This window comes from Dipodomys ordii, unplaced genomic scaffold, assembly GCF_000151885.1.
Source record: "Dipodomys ordii isolate 6190 unplaced genomic scaffold, Dord_2.0 Scaffold171, whole genome shotgun sequence".
In the NCBI taxonomy this organism is placed as follows: domain Eukaryota; kingdom Metazoa; phylum Chordata; class Mammalia; order Rodentia; family Heteromyidae; genus Dipodomys; species Dipodomys ordii.
In genome coordinates, this window is record NW_012267387.1 from 1,120,393 (window position 1) to 1,141,354 (window position 20,962).

At 49.0% G+C, this 20,962-nt stretch overlaps 1 protein-coding gene across 1 annotated transcript; it reads right to left on the reverse strand.

Annotated features, from left to right (window-relative positions):
- Positions 1–815: 815 nt before the first annotated feature.
- On the reverse strand, positions 816–20,486 carry LOC105998721. The gene is made up of 12 exons (XM_013033511.1): positions 20,278–20,486; positions 20,061–20,147; positions 19,745–19,834; positions 19,058–19,150; positions 17,502–17,653; positions 15,455–15,564; positions 13,950–14,098; positions 3,710–3,799; positions 3,171–3,251; positions 2,644–2,795; positions 1,593–1,702; positions 816–966 (listed from the first exon to the last, which is right to left on the reverse strand). Exons 1-12 carry the CDS (start codon positions 20,459–20,461, stop codon positions 816–818), a joined length of 1,449 nt encoding a protein of 482 aa, XP_012888965.1. The 5' UTR covers positions 20,462–20,486.
- Positions 20,487–20,962: the final 476 nt, after the last annotated feature.

Genomic DNA, 20,962 nt, shown 5'->3' on the forward strand with positions numbered 1-20,962 from the left:
TGCAAAGATGTCCTACTACAACCAGTAGGCCAAAGGGAACCTGGAAAGCAGAGGAGGAAAAGATCTCAGCGGTCCATCCCCTTGGGGGCCCAGGAGTCTCGCAGGGAAGAGTCCAGAACTGTGAGTTCAGGGTCCAGATCTCAACACAAATGGCGAGGGATTAAAGAATGGGGGTGGAAATGACAGATGTTTCTGCCACCACCCAGCAGGGAGGTTGGAAGGACCAAGCTGCAAGGGATTGTGGGAGAGGAATGGGCTGATCATAATCAAGGCACTGCAATGGGATACTGGGCGGAAGAAAATTAGAAAAGAGAGGGAGAGAGGGAGGGAGAGGGAGGGAAGGAGGGAGAGGGGGAGGAGGAGGAGAGAGAGAGAGGGAGAGAGAGAGAGGAAAGATGAGAATCAGCAGGGACCAGGGACCCCAAATCCCCACAAGCAAGCACATTTAGTTGAGTTGACACACGAAAGGTTACCATGGATACATGCAACCCATAAAGCATCTAGATTAATATGACAACCAGAGCTAAAACAGAGTTTGTGGGACACTGATTTCCTTATTCTTGTAGGACAAGAGACTGCAGCCCAGGGAAAGTCCAGACACTGTGTCCATATATTTAGCCCAAACTTAAGTTGTCAAAGTCCCTGGCATAGCTGCCAGCCCAAGGAAAGGGGTGGGGTGGGGGTGGCACCCCGGTCTCTTCACCCTCTCCAGAGCTGTCTGTTTTAAACCCTTGCTGGCAGCTCTCCGCATTCTGGGTGCTGTTTGCGGGTTGCGCAGTTCAGGGTCAGAGTTCCCTGCAAGGGGCCGGCCGCCCTCATTGGTTGGGGCAGGACGCTGCTGGCTTTTTACAGATCCAGAAGTTGTTGACGTCACAGTTGTCATCATTCCACCCGTTGCCGTCAAACTCCGCACAGTCTTCCTCCCCCAGGTTGTTGGGCTCCTGCGGGTTCCAGTACTTCATGAAGCTGCAGAGAGCAAGACCCTTAGAGGGACTGTGCCCGCGCATGCGCGCATGGAGCTTAACTCAGGGCCTGAGCGCTGTCCCTGAGCTTGTGTGCTCAAAGATGGCGCTCTACTCCTTGGAGGTACAGCTCCACTTCCAACTTTTCTGCTGGCTAACTGCAGATAAAGTCTCATGGATTTTTCTGCCCAGGCTGGCTTCGAGTCAGGATCCTTAGATCTCAACCTCTTGAGCAGCTAGGATGATAGGTGTGAGTCATTGATATCCAGCCAACATGCCATCTTGGGGAAGATTACCTATGAATGTGCTCTATTTCAAATCCTTTCACCCCAGGCACTCCTGCAGCTTTGACCATGGCAGTCTCGGCCTCTGCCACCCTACTTCACCTGAACATAGAGACCTTGCTTGAACTCGGGGCCTGGGCGCTGTCCCTGAGCTCTTTTTGCTCAAGGCTAGCGCTCTACCACGTTGAGCCACAGCACCATTGGGGGAATAGACTTTGTCACAAGGTCACAGACTTTGTCAGAGGTGCCTGGGGGTTGGAATGGGGAACCCCCCCTCCAAACATAGCTCAAAAGTCAGAGTATCAAAATCCCACAGGACTCTGTCAGACATTCGCACGAGACTTACGCAGGCAACAGGGGTGAACCATCCACCCAGCGCCATGTGGCTTCTGTGTTCAGGTCTGACATCCCCATCCACGTGTGGCCTTTATTCTTGGAGATCAGTTGCAAGAAGTTCTGGAAAGGGAGAGAGAGCACTACCATTCTAGTTTACCAGCTGGGCCTCCCTCTGCCCCCCCCCCACTTCCCTCTTCCTCCCGCAGTCTCTTCCCAGGAAGTTCTGCTTGTAGTTTGACTTAAAGCCTTCCAGTGTTGGAAAACATAAATCTTCATGAGTTTTTTGGGAGGTCTGGGTCCCTCTCTCCCATGTGTACAGGTGTCCTGACTTTGTACCTGGAACACGTGTGGCGTTTCACCTTACACACAGCCACATCAACAACATGATATGTTTAATCTGCCCATGCACACTCAGATTTACTCATCCTTGGCTTTAGTGGGGATTAACCATGGCCTCAATTGTCACTGATCTCCAGCTGTATATTGAATGACAATCCCCTTGGAGGCTTGGCCAGGCTGGCCATATCAATATTTATACCAGGGTAACTGGCAAAAGGTTTACTTTACTTTTTGTTACTTTTTTTTCTTTTGTACTGGTCCTGGGGCTTGAACTCAGGGCCTGGGAGGGGCTGTCCTTGAGCTTTTTCACTCAAGGCTAGCACTTTACCACTTGAGCCATAGCTCCACTTCTGACTTTCTGTTGGTTCACTGGAGATAAGAGTCTCATGGATTTTCCCGCCTGGGGCTGGCTTTGAGCCACAATCCTCAGATCTCAGTCTCTTGAGCAGGTAGGATGAAAGGCCTGAGCCCCCGATGCTCAGCTGGCAATCCCCCCATTTAAAAAAGTTCCCCCAGGGCATTCGTTCAGATTAAAACAAGAATGGTCCCCCTGAAACAGAATTGGGACTTTTTCCCCATTCATTTTGTCTTCTCTTTCTAGTTGCAGTAGGCTGCAGCCTTTCATCCAGAACGCCATGCCTGAACAGCCAGCCAGTGTGACCGGATAAAGGGCCCCACAGGAAGATAGGGGTCCCCCACCCTCCCCACGAGCCCTGGTTTACCTGCTCCTCATGACTTTTGATGACAACCAGTTGGGCCCCTGTTTCTTTGCAAGCGATGACAGAATCCGTCCAATTCCGGGTGGACTTGGAGAAGAAGTAACAGTTTCCTTGGAAGGACGTCCAGTCCCAGGGGCAGGGCCGGCACAGGCGGTCTGCGGGAGGAAGTGGAGGGTCGGGCTGGACTCCTACATGGACAGCTTTGTTCTGTGTCTGCCCAGCTTTCTAGGGCCTTCCCTTGCCGCCATTCCCCACTCTCCATGTCCTGACCCCCTTCTTAGCCTGGAAAAACCTCAGAACCCTGGCTGCAGATAGGGACAAGTAAGGCTTTGCAAATCCAGAGCTGAAGGAGATTAGTTGTGTACCTACTAGATGCATGAGGCCTGAGCACACTCCACCTGTTACGTTGAGTTCCTACTTCCCAGATGAGGGAAACTGAGGTTCCACAGGAGGGGTGGTTATATAAAGGAAGAGAGACCCTCTCAAACTTTGAGACTCCCCCTCTGTTCCACAAGTGTCTGGCTACTCACCCACTCCAGCCTTCAGTTGAATCATCTCCTGGTAGATCTCCTCTTGCTTGGACTGTCCTTGATCGCTGGGGACTTTGAAGACTTGAGTCCCACCACCATCAAAAAAAAAAAAAGGAAGTGGTGCGGTGGCTCACGTGGTAAAGCGCTAGCCTTAAGCTGAAGAGCTCAGGGACCGTGCCCAGGCCCAGAGTTCAAACCCCATGACCGACCAATAAATAAATAAACACCCACAAAATCAAACCCCACTGTGATCATAAAGCACCTACTGTTTGTCAGCCTCCAGCTCCACCTCCTCCCCCCGTCTGCCTTCAGATCATCATTTCTGAGATCCAAGGTTTTGTGTGATTGCATTTGAGGATGAAGAAACCTTGCTCCTCAGCTCTTCCCTCCCTCCTTTCCTCCCCCACTCTCTTCCCAATCCCCCCTCCCTTCCCGCAGAAGCCCCCAGAAGCCTCTGATAGATTTGATCCCAGCTCCTGATTCACCTCCCTCTTGGCCTCACCAGGCCACACATCCCCAGCCCTCTGTCCTCTCCTCACCTTGGACGAGAATGGCCAGCAGGAGCCCGGAGAAGAAGATGAAGAAGAGCAGCTTCAGCACAAGAGGGGTGTGGCCACGGCCTAGACACCCTGTGGGACACATAGAGGCCAGGGGCCAGTGACAGCGTGGCCACCACTGCATTCTCCTCCCAAGCCAGGAGCCCATGGCTCTTGCCTGTCACCCTAGCTACTCGAGAGGTTGAGCTCTGAGGATCATGGTTCAAAGCCAGCACAGGCAGAAAAAACTGTGAGACTTTTTTTTTTTGGTTGATCATGGGGCTTGAACTCTGGGCCTGGGCGCTGTCCCTCAGCTCTTCAGCTCAAGGCCAGCACTCTACCACTTGAGCTACAGCGCCACTTCTGTTTTTCTGGTAATTTATTGGAGATAGGAGTCTCATTGTCATTCCTGCCCAGGCTGGCTTTGAACGCGATCTTCAGATCTTAGCCTCCTGAGTAGCTAGGATTACAGGCATGAGCCACCAGTGCCCGGCCTGTGAGACTTTTTATCTTCAATTAACCACCCAAAAGCTGGAAGTGGAGCTGTGGCTCAAGTGATAGAGCACCATCCTTGAGCACAAAAAGCTCAGGGATAGCACTCAGGCCCTGAGTTCAAGTCCCAGGACTGGCATGTGTGTGTGCACATGCACATGCACACACACACACACACACTCACACACACACACAAAACCTCAGGAGTCCAGATCTTCAGCTTTCACTCTTCTACTACCCAAAGGTCCAGCATTTGAACACTCAGTTCCAAGCACCCAGATATCCAGAGATCAGATTGTCACCCTCCCCCAAGAGCTAAGTAGCTGCCAAGGAGCTGTCCTCCTGCTCGGGCAGAGCAGCTCAAGGAATATTGGCTGCCATTGGTGACCAGCTTCTCCTCATCTAAATGTGGAAAGCATCCATCAAAGACCTGAGCTTTTCCCCCCACTCCTGGTTCCGGAATCCAGAGTGCGCCCCCCAAGTCCCAGGCTAGCCTCACCCAGGGGGCCTGGCTGTGGCTCCTTCATTTCCTCGGAGTCATGCAAGGTCACTGCTGTCCCTTGGTGTCACCGGCTGCTGAAGATCACAGCTTTTATTCCTAACTCCCTAAATCTCTTCTTCTCATGGAGGAAGAAAAAAAAAGGAACTGGGTACCAGCACCGGAAGAGGCTGGGGGGGCAGGGCAGGCAAAGCTGACCCACCTCTGAAGGGGTCCCATGGTCCAGGAATTCCAGAGAGGGGTTGGCAGGTGCTGGCTCTTTAGCACAGAGCAGCGATGAGAGTTGGGTATCTATGCCCACTCCTCCCGCATCCCAAAATCTCCCAGTGTCTCCAGAAATATCTATGCTATGCTGAACCCAGGCTTCTGCCTTGATTTGCCATTTTCTTTTTTCTTTTTGTTGGTTGTGGGTCTTGAACTCTGGGTCTGGGCACTATCCTTCAGCTCTTCAGCTCAAGGCGGACACTCTATCACTTGAGCCACTGCACCACTTCTGGTTTTCTGTGTGGTTTATTGGAGATAAGAGTCTCACAGACTTTCCTGCCCAGGCTGAATCTGAACCTCAATCCTCAGATCTCAGCCTCCTGAGTAGCTAGGATGACAGGCATGAGCCACCGATGCCCAGCTTGCCATTTTCTGACTTATGGGAATTTCTGCCGACTTGAGAGTGGAGATCCAATTCAGAACCATTCATATTTATTTAATGTTTATGATGATCAGAAACCTTCTCTCTGCATTTTTAAATTTTAAAAAATTGTGTGTGTGTGTGTGTGTGTGTGTGTGTGTGCGCGCGCGCGCGTGCGCACTCACGCCAGTACCTGGGGTTGAACACAGGGCCTGGCGCTCTCCTTGAGCTTTTGTGTTCAAGGCTGGTGCTCTACCATTTAGTTGTAGCTCCATTTCTCACTTTTTAGTGATTATTGGAGATAAGAGTCTCATAGACTTTCCTGCCCAGGCTGGCTTTGAACAGTGATGCTCAGATCTCAGCTAGGATTACAGGTGTGAGCCACCAGCACCTGGCTTACTGGTGTTTTGATTTTCATTTCCCTGATGACTATAGCTGTTGTTCCTTCCCTTCCTTCTTTCCTTCCTCTTCCCTCCTTCCTCCCTCCCTCCCTTCCTCCCTCCCTCCCTCCCTTCTTTCCTTCCTTCCTTCCCTCTTTCCTTCCTTTCTCTCTCTTTTTCTTTCTCTCATGAAAAGCTGCTTGTCATGGTGAATCATTAGAAAATATGAATGGAACATTAGGTAGGTTGCTTGAGCAAAAAAGCTCAGACACAGCTCCCAGGCTCTGAGTCCAAGCCTCACTGCTGACAAAAACAAAAACATTAGATGGATGGCTCACACCTGTAATCCAAGCTACTCTGGAAGCTGAGATCTGAGGATCACGAATCAAAGGCAGTCTGGGTAAGAAAGTCTGTGACACTCTTACCTGCAATGAACTACCAAAAAGCCAGAAGGGGAGCTGCGGCTTAAGTAATAGAGCACTAGCCTTGAACATAAAAGCTCAGAGACAGTGCCCAGGCCCTGAGTTCAAGCCCCAAGAGTGATACAAAAAACAAAATAAGAACAAAAACAACCACCAAACCCACAACGCAAAACAAAAAACTCCACTAGCTACCACCTTTCCCCCGGCCTCCACAGGGACCATTCATATAAAAGCCAGCAAAGGGGCTGGGAAGGTGGCTCAGTGGTAGAGCGCTTGCCTTGTATGCATGAGGCCCTGAGTTTGATTCCCCAGCACCACATAAGCAAAAAGAAAAAAAAAGCCAGAAGTGGTGCTGTGGCTCAAGTGGTAGAGTGCTAGCCTTGAGCTGAAGAGCTGAGGGGCAGCGCCCAGGCCCAGAGTTCAGGCCCCATGACTGGCCCCCCAAAAAAAGCTAGCAAATTTCTTTTAAAAAACATGTCCCAAGGATGTGGAAAAATTGGAACCCTTGCACAATGTTGCTGGGAACACACCGAATAATGTAGCTTCTGCAGAAAAACACATTTAGTTCCTCAAAATAATGCCAATGGAAATATCATCTGACCCTACGGTTCCAATTCTGGGTATCTCTACTCCCAAAGAACTGAAAGCAGGGGTTCTCGGAAATATTGTGTGTCTGTGTTCCCAGCTGCATTGTGCACCAATAGCCAGTAAGTAGAAGGAACAGGAGTCTTCACTGGATAGAGGAACAGCTTAAGAGAATGGTAGTTATCCACACAAGGGAATATTATACAGCCTTTGAAAAGGAAAGGCGTTCTCATACATGCTACAGCATAAGATGAACATGGAGGGCAGTCATCAGTGAAAATCAGCCAGCTTGCATAGGACAAATACCGCGCCTGCATCGGACAATACTGCATGATTCATTTCACAGGAAGCCCCTGAAGTCATCACATTTACAGCACAGGATATAGAATTGTGGGGGGGGGGGGGAAGAAGACCAGGGATCTCTTTTATTTATTGTTTTCAGTTTGTATTTTTCTTTATCTGTAAGTAGTGATCCAAAGGAGTTACCATTCAGTGAGCCCTGTTTATGAATGCAATGAATCTTAATCAGTGTCCCCCTTCCATCCCTCCCAACCCCTCCCCTCAATTTCCCTAATTTTGTAGAATATGAATCGAATAGTGTGAGTGCATTCTCCCTCTCCTTCCTCCCCCCACACCCTGCTGCCCGAGGGATCTCTTGTTTAATTAATCGGCTCTATGAAATGAAGAACTCGGTAAGCAGATGCTGGTGGTGGTAATGTTTATTTAATAATACCACGGATCTACACACTCTTAGTGGAATAGAGCGTACATTAAACTTTTTTGAAGCTCACAATTAAGACGCTATTTTTTGTGGAATAAAAGATCTACCAGCTGGGCATGGCATCTTCAAACCTGTAATCTAAGCTTCTTCAGAGGTAGAGGGAAGAGGTGTGTTTGGAGGCCAGCTAGGTCATAAAAATTCATGAGACTCCATCTCAACTAATGTTCGAGGGTGGTGATGCCTGTCTGTTGGCCCAGCTATGGAGAAAGCACATTGTCTAGGTGCATCTTTTATTCCCAGCAATGCTGACAAGCACAAGGAGGAGATTCACAAGGCAAGACCAGCCTGGGCCTGAAGTAAGACCCTTCCTTTATGCAGGAGACATGGCTCAAATGTTAGAGAGCTTGCCTAGCAACCAAGAGGCCTTGAGTTCAATTCCTAGCACTGAAAAACAAATCAGTACAGCCACTTCATCAAAGAAGTCACCAACAGCAAACAATCATATCAAATAGGTATATAAAAGGCTTTTTATAGCTGAGGATGGTGGTTCAAAGCCAGCCTGGGCAGGAAAGTCTATGAGACTCTTATCTCCAATAAACCACCAGAAAACTGGAAGTGGTGCTGTGGCTCAAAGTGGTAGAGTTCTAGCCTTGAGTGACAAAGCTTAGGGACGGCGCCCAGGCCCTGAGTTCAAACCTCAAGACTGACCCCCCAAAATGCTTTTATTTCCAAATAACAAGAAAAAAGCAGGAACTGGAGGAATGGCTCAAGCAGTAGAGTTCTAGCTGTGAGCACGTCCCAACACTAGGATAAAAGCAAAAAAAAAAAAAAGTCTTATTATTTGCTGGTGGTTTATCTCCTATCCACCCATTGGTGAAGAATTCCATAACTCGTGACAAAACAGTGTCATTAAGCCAGGCACTGGGTGGCTTGGGCCTGTAATCCCAACTACTCAGGAGGCTGAGATCTGAGGATCACAGTTCAAAGCCAGCCTGGACAGGATAAGTCGGAGAGATTCTTAGCTCCAATTAATCACAAAAAGCTGGAAGTAGAGCTGTAGCTCAAGTAGTAGAGTGCTAGCCTTGAACAAAAGAGCTCAAGGACAGTGCCCAGGCCCTGAGTTCAAACCCCAGTACCATCACACATACACCAGTGTTATCGATCACACACTCATCATCAGGTCAGGAGTATACTTCTGGGGGTCCCAAGAGAGTGGGGTCCCCCCTGGATTCCACAGGGAGTTGTGATTGGCTAGATTCAGTGATTTCATGGCTGCCAAGGATCTGTCTTTGGGGAGGATCGGAAGCTGAGTCAGGTTCCTCAGTAAGGAAGAGATGTCCAGGAAGAGAGCTAGAAGGGGAACTCTGTGGTGAGACCACATCCAAAACTTCCTGGTTTTTGTTTTAAATCAGATGTCAACACAACATATAATATTGGGTCTCTATTTTTCATCCTTAGTGAAGATAATGTGTGTGTGTGTGTGTGTGTGTGTGTGTGTGCGCGTGCGCCCTGATCCTGGAACTTGAATTCTTTTGCACTCAAGGCTGGTGTTCTACCACTTGAGCCACAGCCCCACTTCCAGCTGTTTTGGTGGATCATTGGAGATAAGAGTCTCATGGACTTTATTATTATTACTTTGCTCAGGCTGGCTTTGAACCATGATCTTCAGATCTCAGCCTCCTCCTGAGTAGTTAGGATGGCAGGCATGAGCCACCATTGCCTGGCTAATGGTGAGAATTTTGAAGAGTAGGTGACAGCTTCCTTAGGAAAGGAATTACAGACTCGGGTTTTGAATGTAGCAAGTGACGCACAAGCAAAGCTAACTCACACTTACACGGCTATATATTTTACCCAATAACAGAGTCCATAGCTTTTCCATGGGTCTATGATAGTCAACAAGATAGACAATAGGTAGGGCTATAAAACAAGCATCAAAGTTTTTAAGTGAATTTTATTATAGAAAAGATAGTGTCTGAGCCAGGAATGGTGGTTCATGTCTACCATCTTAACAACTCAGGAGGCAGAGATCAGGAGGATAGTGGTTCTAGGCCATCCTGGGCAAAAATTTCCTGAAGAGACCAACTCAAGCAATCAAAGCTGAGCATCATGGCACATGACTGTCACATGAGAAACTTTAAACAGAGCATTGTTAGCATGCCTGCACTCCTAGCTACTCAAGAGGCTGAGATCTAAGGATCCAGGTTCAAAGCCAGTCTGGGCAGAAAACTCTGCAAGACTCAATTCCAATGAACCATCCCAAGGCAGAAGTGTCGCATCCACCTCGACCAGCAAGGAAGACACAACCCGGGAAGGCGGAAGGCAGAAGCCAGCACCAACTTTGGTTGTGGCCGTGCCATGCGGCCCCGCCATCTTAGGTCGGCTCCCGCAGCTCTCCACAGCTCCCCCTTTTTTGTTTTATTGAGCGACAGGTAAGAGTAGAGGTTGGGCCTCTGTCTGAAACATTAATGAGAGGACCTTGCATTGGTCTTTGCCTGAGGTGCGCGCCTTCCCCAGTGACGACCAGGCCTGTCCGATGCCTTTTTTGCAGAGGTGGGATCTTGGGCATCAACCCACTTGCAACCCAACATGCTCTTCTTGGGCTCACGCCAGGAAGTGATTCCCATGTGCAGTGCGTTTGCCCAAGTGTAGTGCGTTTGTCTTACACCCTGTGTTATTCTCTTAATGTGGCAAGCCACACGTGAGGGGACTGTCCGGCCTCAATGGCAGTAAAGGCCTGGACTACCATAGCCATACTTCTGTGCTGCGAGCTCCTAATCCGGTATATGTACCACAGGCACAACAAGATCACCAATGCCAGGATACCAATAAGGGAGCCTATTCCCGCCCACTCCTTAAAATGATCCACAGCTGTCAAAATCCAGGAGGAAACATCTTGTAACAGGGCATCATCCATCCGGGTGGAGTTTACCACGACAATGGCCGATAGTAGCTGTAACATCAATTGGTCGAATTCCCCCGTCCAGTTGCCTAACTTGACAGTTGTTTAGACAAATTTGCTGCTTGGGTATAGTTATAATACTGAGTAGCAGTAATACAAAGCCCTTCATATTTTTGAACACATCCCAGCTGAGCCAACTGCCACATGATATCAACCTGTTCCTGTACAAGGTCGATCCTTTGATTTAACAGCATCAGTCCTCCTTTTAATTGTGCAATGGCCACTTGTAAATCCAGAGCTCTGGCTGTAGTAGCCGACAAGTTATTTAAAGTCTGAGCCATCTGCACAGTATGTGACATGGCGACAGCGGCAGCCATCGCACCCACAGCAGCCACAGCTATAGCAGTTACAATGGCCGCAGTGATGCCAAAATCTCTCTGATGCCTAAACAAGGTTACAGCTTGAGAAGCATCTACTGGCACAGGCACCCAATGTGGGATGCGTGTAACCATAGCTAACGGATACTGAGAACTCCAGCAGGTAGCATAATAGCAGGTTTCATTAGTACAAGCACACACATCATCTGAGCATTAGCAAAGCGACCTTGTCCTAGGGGCATGTCTCTGTCCCAAGCCTGGCGTCTGTTCGCTTGATTGATGCCTGTCTGTTCATTACAAAATTCCAGCATAAATGCCCTCCAATCCAAGTATTGGCCTGGACTCAAACATGCTCGTGCTAGGCTCGCCCAATCAGAGGGGGTCATGCAATATCTCTTTATAGCTTCCACTTGAGCCACGGTAAAGGAGGCAGTAATCCCATATGTCCGAACAGACTCAGCCAGGGACTTAATTACTTTAAATTCTAGAGGCTCATGGTATCTCTGTTGATTTTCGTCTTGAAAAACTGGGAAGGCAAGTTCTGCTCAAGCAGTCCGCCAAGTATCCGGGCAAAATGTATGCCTATTGGCTCCATGTTGATATGGAGGAGGACCTAAAAGGGCTTGACCGGAAGGTCTTTCTATGTCATCTAAAAGAGTCTGACCAAAAGTTCTTTCTACGACCTCATTAAGCACAGGTTGACTTAGCTTATGTTCTCCCTTTTTTATACGGCTCCTTTTCATCTGTTGAATAAGTGCTCTCACTTCTTCCTCCTCTAACTCGCCGGAACTTTCTCTTTCTGATTTTAGCTCAGACAGATCTGGGTATAGTTGCCCCCTTTTTCCCTGTTCACTGTCTCCCTTTTCACTGATCGCCTTCTCTGACCTCTCCTCCTGTAACTGCTCCAGTGCTGACTGTCCATTTTCTATCATCTCACAGCAGCTCTGATCCTCCAGGCAGCCCTTAATCAATGTCCAAATGGGGCGGACTCCTGCCCTTAATGTGCCCTGTTTATAGGCAAAGTCCAAATCCCTCCCTAATTTTTCCCACGAAGCTGCTGTAAGGCTCCAGGACACTGTGAACCAAGGAGCTACAATGTTGCAAGCATCAAGAAACCTCTGTAAAGTATCCTTTTTTAACTTTAGTCCTTTTGAGCGTAGTAGCTCATCCAGGGCCAGAAAAATTGGATGTGAAGTCGTGGCGCCCATCTTAGTTATTAAAAATTTTATTCTTTGTTACTTTTACTTTAGGCCTGTATTTCTTCCCGGGTTTCCGCTCTCTCTTTATCTACAGAGAAAAGCCCCGTATTATGCCCTCTTTAATCGCAGATTCCCACTTACCTGGGAACTTACCCCCGCTCTTGTCGCAGATTTCCCTTTTCCTGGGAACTTACCAGTGCACCATCCTGACCGCAGAGAGTTCTGAATCCCCGTGCGGGCCACCAGCTGTCGCATCCACCTCGACCAGCAAGGAAGACACAACCCGGGATTTTTTTCAAAGCAGTTTATTCAGGAACCTTATCTGCAAGCTTCTCTCCCGCTTGCTTTTGCCCGCTTCTCTCTCGCCCCGCACCCACACTCCGGTTATAAGCCTCCTGGAAGGCCAATCCCGAAGTGCCACGTGGCATACACCAATAGGGTCGCAAACACGGAAGCAAGCCATAGCCATATAAGGAGTTGTTTTTCACAGAGAGCACTCGGAAGGCAGAAGCCAGCACCAACTTTGGTCGTGGCCATGCCATGCGGCCCCGCCATCTTAGGTCGGCTCCCTCAGCTCTCCACACAGAAGTGGATCTGTAACTTAAGTGGTACAGCACCTAGGCCCAGAGTTCAAGCCCAAGACTGGCATTTAAAAAAAAAAAGGAGAATCGAGGCATAAATAAAAGACCTAATTAAAAAAAAATAAAGCCAGGTGTGGGTGGCTCATGCCTGTAATACTAACTACTCAGGAGGCTGAGATCTGAGAACCATGGTTCAAAGCCAGCCAAAGTCTATAAGGCAGCAAAGTCTATAAGATTCTTATCTCCTATCAACCACCAGAAAACTGGAAGTGGCGCTATGGTTCAAGTGGAAGAGTGCTCGCCTTGAGCTGAAGAGTTCAGGGACAGTGCCCAGGCCCAGAGTTCAATCCCACAGCCGACAAAGAAAGAAAGAAAGAGAGAGAGAGAGAGCAAAAGAAAGGAAGGAAAAGAAAAGAAAAGAAAAGGAAAAAAGAAAGAGAAAAAAAGATATTCCCAGTTTTGGGATTCTCACAGGGAAGTTTCCTGCCCCTCCCCCTTTTTTGATGCCAGCACTGGGGCTTGAACTCAGGACCTGGGCACAGTCCCTTAGCTTTTTTGCTCAAGGCTGGCACTCTACCACTTGAGACACACACACACACACACACTCAAAAGAGTTCTGAAATAGCCAACCCCCACTCCCTCCGTGGAGATTGGTAGGTGGAGTTGAAAATTCTAACCCTTTAATCTTTCTGGGAACTAGCGCTATCTTGATCTTTTCTTATTCCAACCCAAGTCATCTTTTTTTTTTTGCGGGGTTGGGGAGACAGCTGTAGGGCTTCAACTCAGGGCCTGGATGCTCTCCTGAGCTTTTCTGCTCAAGGCTAGTGCTCTACTACTTTGAGCTACAGCCCTACTTCTGGTTTTCTGGTGGTTAAATGGAGATACGAGTCTCATGGCCTTTCAAGCCTATGCTGGCTTTGAATGGTGATCTTCAGATCTCAACCTCCTGAGTAGCTAGGACTACATGGGCACCTGGCCCAAGTCATCTTATTGCCATAAATTAAAGTAGCATCAGAAGGTTCACTATAAATAAATAATACACACATCTTCATCACTGGGAAATCCAAATGAAGACCAAACACGTTTATTACATTACAGGAAAGAAGGCACCAGGCGGAAGGGCAAGGCCAATAGTGGGGTTCTGACAGCAACTCCAGTTTACCCCAAAGGGTAAAGAGTGCAGAGTAGATTTGCAGAATACACCCCACCCAAAGATCTCTCCCACACCCACTCAGTACATTAACTACAAATCGGAGACAGAGCAATGGTCACCATGCCAACAGGAAGTTGGGGGCATCAGAGGAAGTTCCGCCCACCATGGATGTCCAATAAGACCGAGGAGAGCCTAAAGATATTATTGGAACCACAACAGCCCACTCACTGGGTTAAGGATCTGGCATGCACGTGGGTAGAGTTCTGCCACTGAGGGAGAGGGGAACTTTGGGCTGTGAGGACTGGCCATTACTTGTGAGAGCAGGGACTCAAAGATTTTTTGCAGATCCAGAATTTCTTGTTGTCACAGTTGGAGTCATTCCAGCCTTCGCCTCTAAATTCCACACAGTCTTGTCCCCCATTATTGTTGGGTTGTCCTTTATTCCAATATTTCTTCAGTCTGTAAAGTACATCCACAGGTCAGTAAGTCTCTGTGTCACGCCTGCCGTCCGTAGGCCTATGGTAGCCATATCTTGTTCAGGATCTAGTAATATGCCTAAATCTTTTGACCTGGTACTCTGATACTTGTGGTCTCCCGCTAGTTAGGAGAAATTATCTTGTTGAGGGTATAGCTTAGTGGTAGAAGGCTTGCCTAGTGTAGGCAAGACCCTGGGTTCAATCCTCAGCATAATACGTAAATACAAACAAACAAACAAACATACATACATATATACATACATACATACATACATAAAAAGATGCTGGGCACCAGTAGCTCACACCTATAATCCTAGCTGCTCAGGAGGCTGAGATCTGAGGATCACAGTTTGAAGCCAGCCTGGACAGAAAAGTCCATGAGACTCTCATCTCCAATAAACCACTCAGAAATAGCCAGGAGTGGAGCTATGGCTCAAGTGGTAAAGCACTAGCCTTGAGCACAAAGCATCTGAGAAGAAGGAGGAGGGTAGGGGGAAGAAGAGATGGGGAAGGGGAGGAGGAGAAGTAGAAGGAAGAGAAGAGAGAAGAGGGAGAGAGAAGAGGAGGGGGGAGGAGGAGGAGAAGGAAGAAAGAAGAAGGAAGGAGAAGGAAGAAAGAAGAAGGAAGGAGGAGGAGGAAGAAGAAGAAAAAGAAGAAACAAATCAACCAATTTAGACTCTACATCCTAAACCAATTCCCTTATTGGTTGTAATTAAGGACCCTGTGCACCTGTTCAGAGCTAAATGCCAGACAGTGACGACCAGAGCCTATAGAACCCGTTGTAATGCTTCAAACTACTCAGACCTCAGCCAGCATGCCCTGCCTCCCCTACTCCTTTCCTTAGATACCAGAGCGAAGGCCCCTGCCCACAGCTCCTCCACCCTCCATGTGCTGAGGAGTCTTGGTCCCTGCAATATGGTCCCTATATACTTTCCATCCTTTTTTTTTTTTTTTTTTGGTCAATGGTGGGGCTTGAACTTGGCCTGGGCGCTGTCTCTGAGCTCATTTTGCTTAACGCCAGAGCTCTACCCCCTGGAGCCACATCTCCACTTTCAGTTTTTTGTGTAGTTCACTGGAGATAACAATCTCCAAGGGGGTACTTTTCTGCCCAGGTTGGCTTTGAATGATGATCCTCAAATCTCAGCCTCCTGAGTAGCTAGGATGACAGGCATGAGCCATGGGTGCCTGGTGCTACTTTTCATCTTTATCTTCACCCTGGCATGAAGATGCTTCCTCTATGGAGAAGACCTCATAGGTTCTCATGTAATGGGAAGGCAGGAAGGACAGAGTTTCAGAGACAACCCCCCTGTCACTCCCTAGGGTGACATTCCGTGTTTACCTGTTGGACAGTGGTGAGCCATCCACCCAGACCCACGCGGCTTCCTGATTCAGGTCTGACAGCCCCATCCACGTGTAGCCTTTCTTCTTAGAAGTCTGTTGCAGGAAGCTCTGAAGAAAGGAAGGAGGATTCAAAAGGAAGCTCTGTGCCCCATTTTCTATACCTATCTTGTATCATGCCCCCCCCCAACCTTTTTGTGGTCATAGGACTTGAACTCAAGACCTGGACACTGTCCCTGAGCTTTTCTGCCCAACACTAGCATTCTACCACTTTGAGCCGTAGATCCACTTCCATTTTTTTGGTGGTTCATTGGAGATGAGTCTCATGGATTTTCCTGCCTGGCCTGGCTTTGAACCACGATCCTCAGCTCTCAGTCCCCTGAGTAGTTAGGATGACAGGTGTGAGCCACCAGCATCTGGCTTGTGTCTCCTTTTTATAGTTGAGATATGAAGTAGTCCCTTCCCTCTCCAAGGTTTTTTGTTGTTGGTGGTGGTCGTGGAGCTTGAACTCTGGGCCTGGACACTGTCCCTCAGCTCTTCAGCTCAAGGCAAGCGCTCTACCACAGCACCACTTCTGGTTTTCTGAGTGGTTTAGAGATAAGAGTTTCACAGCCTTTCAGGCCCAGGCTGGCTTTGAACCATGATCCTCAGATCTCAGCCTCCTGAGTAGCTAGGATTACAGGCGTGAGCCACCACACCTGGCACCCCTCCAAAGTTTTATGTGTTTGTTCCCTCTATGCTATTGAGAGTTGATTGTGCCTCTGTGTGTGTGTGTGTGTGTGTGTGTGTGTGTGTGTGTGTATGTGCTGGTACTGGGACTTGAACTCAGGGCCTGGGTGCTGAATGTTAGCTTTTGTGCTCAAGACTAGCTCTCTACCACTTGAACGACACCTCCACTTCTGGATTTTTTTTGGGGGGGTAGTTAATTGGAAATATGAGTCTTCTGGTCTCTCTGCCAGAATTGGTTTGAAACCATGATCTTTAGATCTCAGCCTTCTGAGTACAAGGTTCACCCTGGGAAGAAAAGGCAGGTTCCCCCCTCCTCTTGGCTAAGTCTCCACTCCCTACCTGTGCCAGCTAAGTAACTAGCATACCTGGAGGTAACATCCCGGGCAGACCCCCTTCTCCCCATCCTTCCCATCCGACCAGGGGAGGGTCCCAGGCCCTGAGTTCACATCCGCATCCAGTGTGGCCACATCTTCCCTCATCTGGCCACACCTTCTCCCTTCCCCTTTCCTACTTAAACGCAGGTCAGACCTCAGCCTGCCCCTTCCTTCAGCTATGTGGTCTCCACCTTGCATGGAGGGGGCAAGCAGTTCAGTAAAATAAACTCTTCCTGCCTGAAAGCACATGGTATTCTCTTTAAGCACTGAGTATCTTGAGGCACAACTCTGAGCCACCAGCTCCAGGCTTATGACTGGCTTTGACCTGCTAGAGCCATATTGTACCGATTGGTAATGCATGATTATGCACATGACCTCTTTTCAGTTCTCCATTGAAGGATGAACCCATTGGTGGCTGGAAATCTTCCATGCTGCGAGTATTTACACGAGGGAACTTGCCAAACATAACTCACCAGGACTTTTGAACTCTCTATGGAGATTGCTTACACAGAGCCCAGCACACCAACAAAGATGACTGACATTTTAAAGTATTCTAGCTGGGGGCCAGTAGCTCATGTCTGTAATCCTGGCTATTTCAGGAGGCTGAGATCTGAGGATCTCGGTTGGAAGCCAGTCCTGGCAGGAAAGTCCCCATGAAGTCTTACCTTCAATGAAATACTCAAAAAACGGGAGTGGCGCTGTGGCTCAAGTGGTAGAGCACTAGTACAAAGAGGCTCAAGGACAGCACCCAGGCCCTGAGTTCAAGAGCCCCACCACAACCGATGGAAAAAGTATTCACCATGTTCAGAACTTTTGCATGTCTCCTTTGCGAGGCACCCAGGCCATCCTCAACCACTTCCTTCTCCATTTCTGGAAGAAGCTTGGACTACCAGAAAACCATGTTGTATAGCCAGCCCATGTCCACCCCAGCTGGCCAGGGAGTACCTGCTCCTCATCACTTTCAATGCTGACGAGTTGGGCCTCCACTTCCTGGCAAGCGGTGACAGAGTCATGCCAGTTCCGTTGGGAATTGGAGAGGAAGTAGCAATGCCCTTGGAAAGATATCCAGTCCCAGGGGCAGGGCCGGCATAGATGGTCTGTTGAGAGAGATGGATCAGGCTTGGACCTAGCCCCCACCCCCTTTTTTTTTTTTTGGTCAGTCATGGTGAGACAGGATAAATTGAAAATGAAGCTTGGTGAAGGCAATTCAGAAACATGACATTGTGAAGCGCCTTTGCTTCACAGAGAGGCGACAGGGTGCCTTCCTTCCTGAGAGATGCATTATTCACCCCCAGAATGGACTTTATCTGACAGGATGTATGCCTTCCTGAGAAAAATGCTTCCCCCCAACTTAAAAGCCTCCTTCCCTAAATGTAGATAACAGGGTGCCTTCCTTATCTCAAAGATAAGGATCTGTTTTATGGCAGGATGCTTTCTTATCTGGAAAGAATGCCCCCAAAACATCCAGGAACTCAGAAAGTGACACCAGGCATGATTAGAGCAAAGATAAAACATCTGCCTTTTCATAATTTTAAAGCCAGACCCCCTGCCTAAATAACCATAACTGCCAAGTAGCTGGTTCTCTCTCTCTCTTTCTCTCTCTCTTCCCTCCTTCCCTCCCTCCCTCCTGTGATCAAAGCCAAAGACCCTAAGTGAAGAAGTGAAGACTCCCTACTTTTAGAGGGACATTTCCCAAACCTTCACCTGCATCCTGTGACAGTGGGGCTTGAACTCAGGGCCTAGGGCACAGCTCCACTTCTGGTTTTCTGGTAGTTCATTGGAGATAAAAGTCTCACAGATTTTCCTGCCTGGGCTGGCTTAGAACCACAATCCTCAGATCTCAGGCCCTAAGTAGTTAGGATTACAGGCATGAGCCACTGTTGCCCAGTCTCATGGATGTTCTTTTTTTTTTATTTTTATTTTTTGGGTCCAGTCGTGGGGACTGACCTCTGGGCCTGGCCGCTGTCCCTCAGCTCTTCAACTCAAGGCTAGCGCTCTACCACTTGCGCCACAGCACCACTTCTGGCTTTTTTCTTTTTGCTTATGTGGTGCTGAGGAATCGAACCCAGGGCCTCAGGCATGCAAGGCAAGCGCTCTACCACTGAGCCACCTTCCCACCCCTCATGGTTGTTCTTGTTCCTGTGTTTGCCCACCTTTCAAGCTGCCCAACTTTCAAAGGCCCTTCCTGGACACTACATCCTGGGAAAATCAATCTCCTCCCCACTTCCTGGGCCTCTTCCTTAGTCCCGGAGAACCCCCCAAAGTCCTGGCACCATCTCTCCTAGACTGAGAGGGAGTCTGAGCTTTAGAACTCAAAACAGAGGCCGGGAGCCTAGCTTAATCAAATACCTACAACATGGATGGCTCTCTGTGACCAGCAAACACCATTGCTCCCAATTCATAGATTAAGAGATCAAGGCTCAGAGAGGACCAGAGACCAATGAGAACCCCCATGTAAAGACTCTCTCCAGTCCTGGCATACCTAGTTAGTAGCCACTCACCCACTTGAGCCTTCATCCGGGTCAATTCCTGGTAAATCGTCTCCTGCTTTGACTGACTCTGCTTCAGTTCTTCTGAGTTAGGGACCTTAGAGACTGAGGGGTGGGAGACAAGGGGGAGAAAAACAAGCTGTGACTTAAAAACCCCTTCTGCCTGCCATGGCCTGCACATGGCCTCCAGCCATCCTGTCTCTGAGGACCAACATTTTGTGCAATGTCACACCCACAGAAGGCTCGATCACAAGGTCAAATGGAGACAGACAAGACTTCTGTGTGCGCCCCCCCCCTTCATCTTCTTCCCTCCTCCTTCTCCCTCCCCTCCACTGCACCAGAGGTGGGAGCCCTAACAAGCTGCTGCTCCCATTCCTAGCTTTACCATCTTTTTTTTTTTTGGTCTGTCGCAGGACTTGAACTCTGGGCCTGGACACTGTCCCTTAGCTCTTCAGCTCAAGGCTAGCACTCTACCACTTGAGCCACAGCACCACTTCAGTTTTCAGCCACTTTCATTTTTTTTTAATTATTGGAGATCAAAGTCTCATGGACTTTCCTGTCCAGGCTGGCTTTGAACCACGATCCTCGGATCTCAGCCTCCTGAGTAGTAGGATTACAGGCGTGAGCCACCAGTGCCTGGCTAGCTTCACCATCTTCCTCCCCTCTCAAGGAAGCCCCAACCCTCAGTCGTCTCCTGACCTTGAATGAAGGTGGCCATCAGAAGTGCAGCAAGTAGAACAAAGAGAATGAGCTGTAGCAGCTGGGGGACATGACCATGACCCAGAAAAGCTGGGAGAGAAAAGTTGGGGGTTATAATCCTTCAGTATCCCTGACTACCTGGGTAGCCTAGCTACAGCCTCCTCCTCCTCCTCCCCCCTCCACCCTCTCTCCCCTTTCCCCCTCCTTCCCCTCCTCCCCCCTCCTCCTTCTTATCCTCCCCCCCAAAATGGAGTGGTATAGAGGTCACCATTCACCTCCCCGTGACCCAAGATTCCAAGAGGAAACCCTGCTCTACCTGGAAAATTCCCAAGCCCCAAAGACGATCGGACTCCAAAGCTTTTTCCAGAATATCTGCTACCGTCGGAGATCAGCTCCTCCTCATCTGATGGAAGAAGGCATCAGTCAGAGCCTGGACAGGCTGAGACCCCCAGCTGTCCCCACCCCTTGCCATTCCAGATCCCCTCCCCTCACCACACTTCTTGGAGCTCCCAGTGGCTTAGCCCCAGCCTCACCTACTTCCTTGGAGTCCTCCATGGTCACCACCATCCCTTGGGGCCTATGGCTATTGGGAAGAACAGCTGATTTGCTGCTGCTGATTCCTGAGGTCTTAAATCCACACTTAGTCAGGAAGAGAAACAAGGAACTGGGCACCAGCACCGGAAGAGATGAGAGGAGGGAAGCCAGGGGCCTGGACATGCCATGACGCCAGGACGGGGGCTTCAGGTTCCAGAAATGGGAGGGAGGAGTTGGACATGGTCTAGGCTCCACCTACCTCTCTCTGTGTCTGTGTCTGTCTGTCTGTCTCTCTCTCTCTCTCCCTCCCTCTCTCTCTCTCACATATACAATGGTCCACTCACAGTGTGTCCAAACTTTGGGATGCCTTTAATGAAAGCAATCACTGGTCAGATGAAGTATTCTTCCTTCTTTTCCTTCCTTCCTTCCTTCCTTCCTTCCTTCCTTCCTTCCTTCCTTCCTTCCTTCCTTCCTTCTTTTTTGTCAGTCCTGGGCTTGAACTTAGGTCCTGAGCACTGTCCCTGAGTTTTTTTTAGTTCAAGGGTAGCACTCTACCACTTTGTGCCACAACTCCACTTCCAGCTTTTTTTTAGTGGTTCATTGGGAATGAGAGTCTCATGGACTTTCCTGCCTGGGCTGGCTTTGAACTGCAACCCCCAGATCTCAGTCTCCTGAGTAGCTAGG

Coding starts and splice junctions, on each gene's coding strand:
- LOC105998721 (XM_013033511.1), bottom strand. CDS start 20,461: ATGTCCAGGCCCCTGGCTTCCCTCCTCTCATCTCTTCCGGTGCTGGTG. Junction 19,835..20,060: donor GGGGCTTGGGAATTTTCCAG/GTAGAGCAGGGT, acceptor TTTCTCTCCCAG/CTTTTCTGGGTCATGGTCAT. Junction 2,796..3,170: donor TCAACTGAAGGCTGGAGTGG/GTGAGTAGCCAG, acceptor TTCCTCCCGCAG/ACCGCCTGTGCCGGCCCTGC.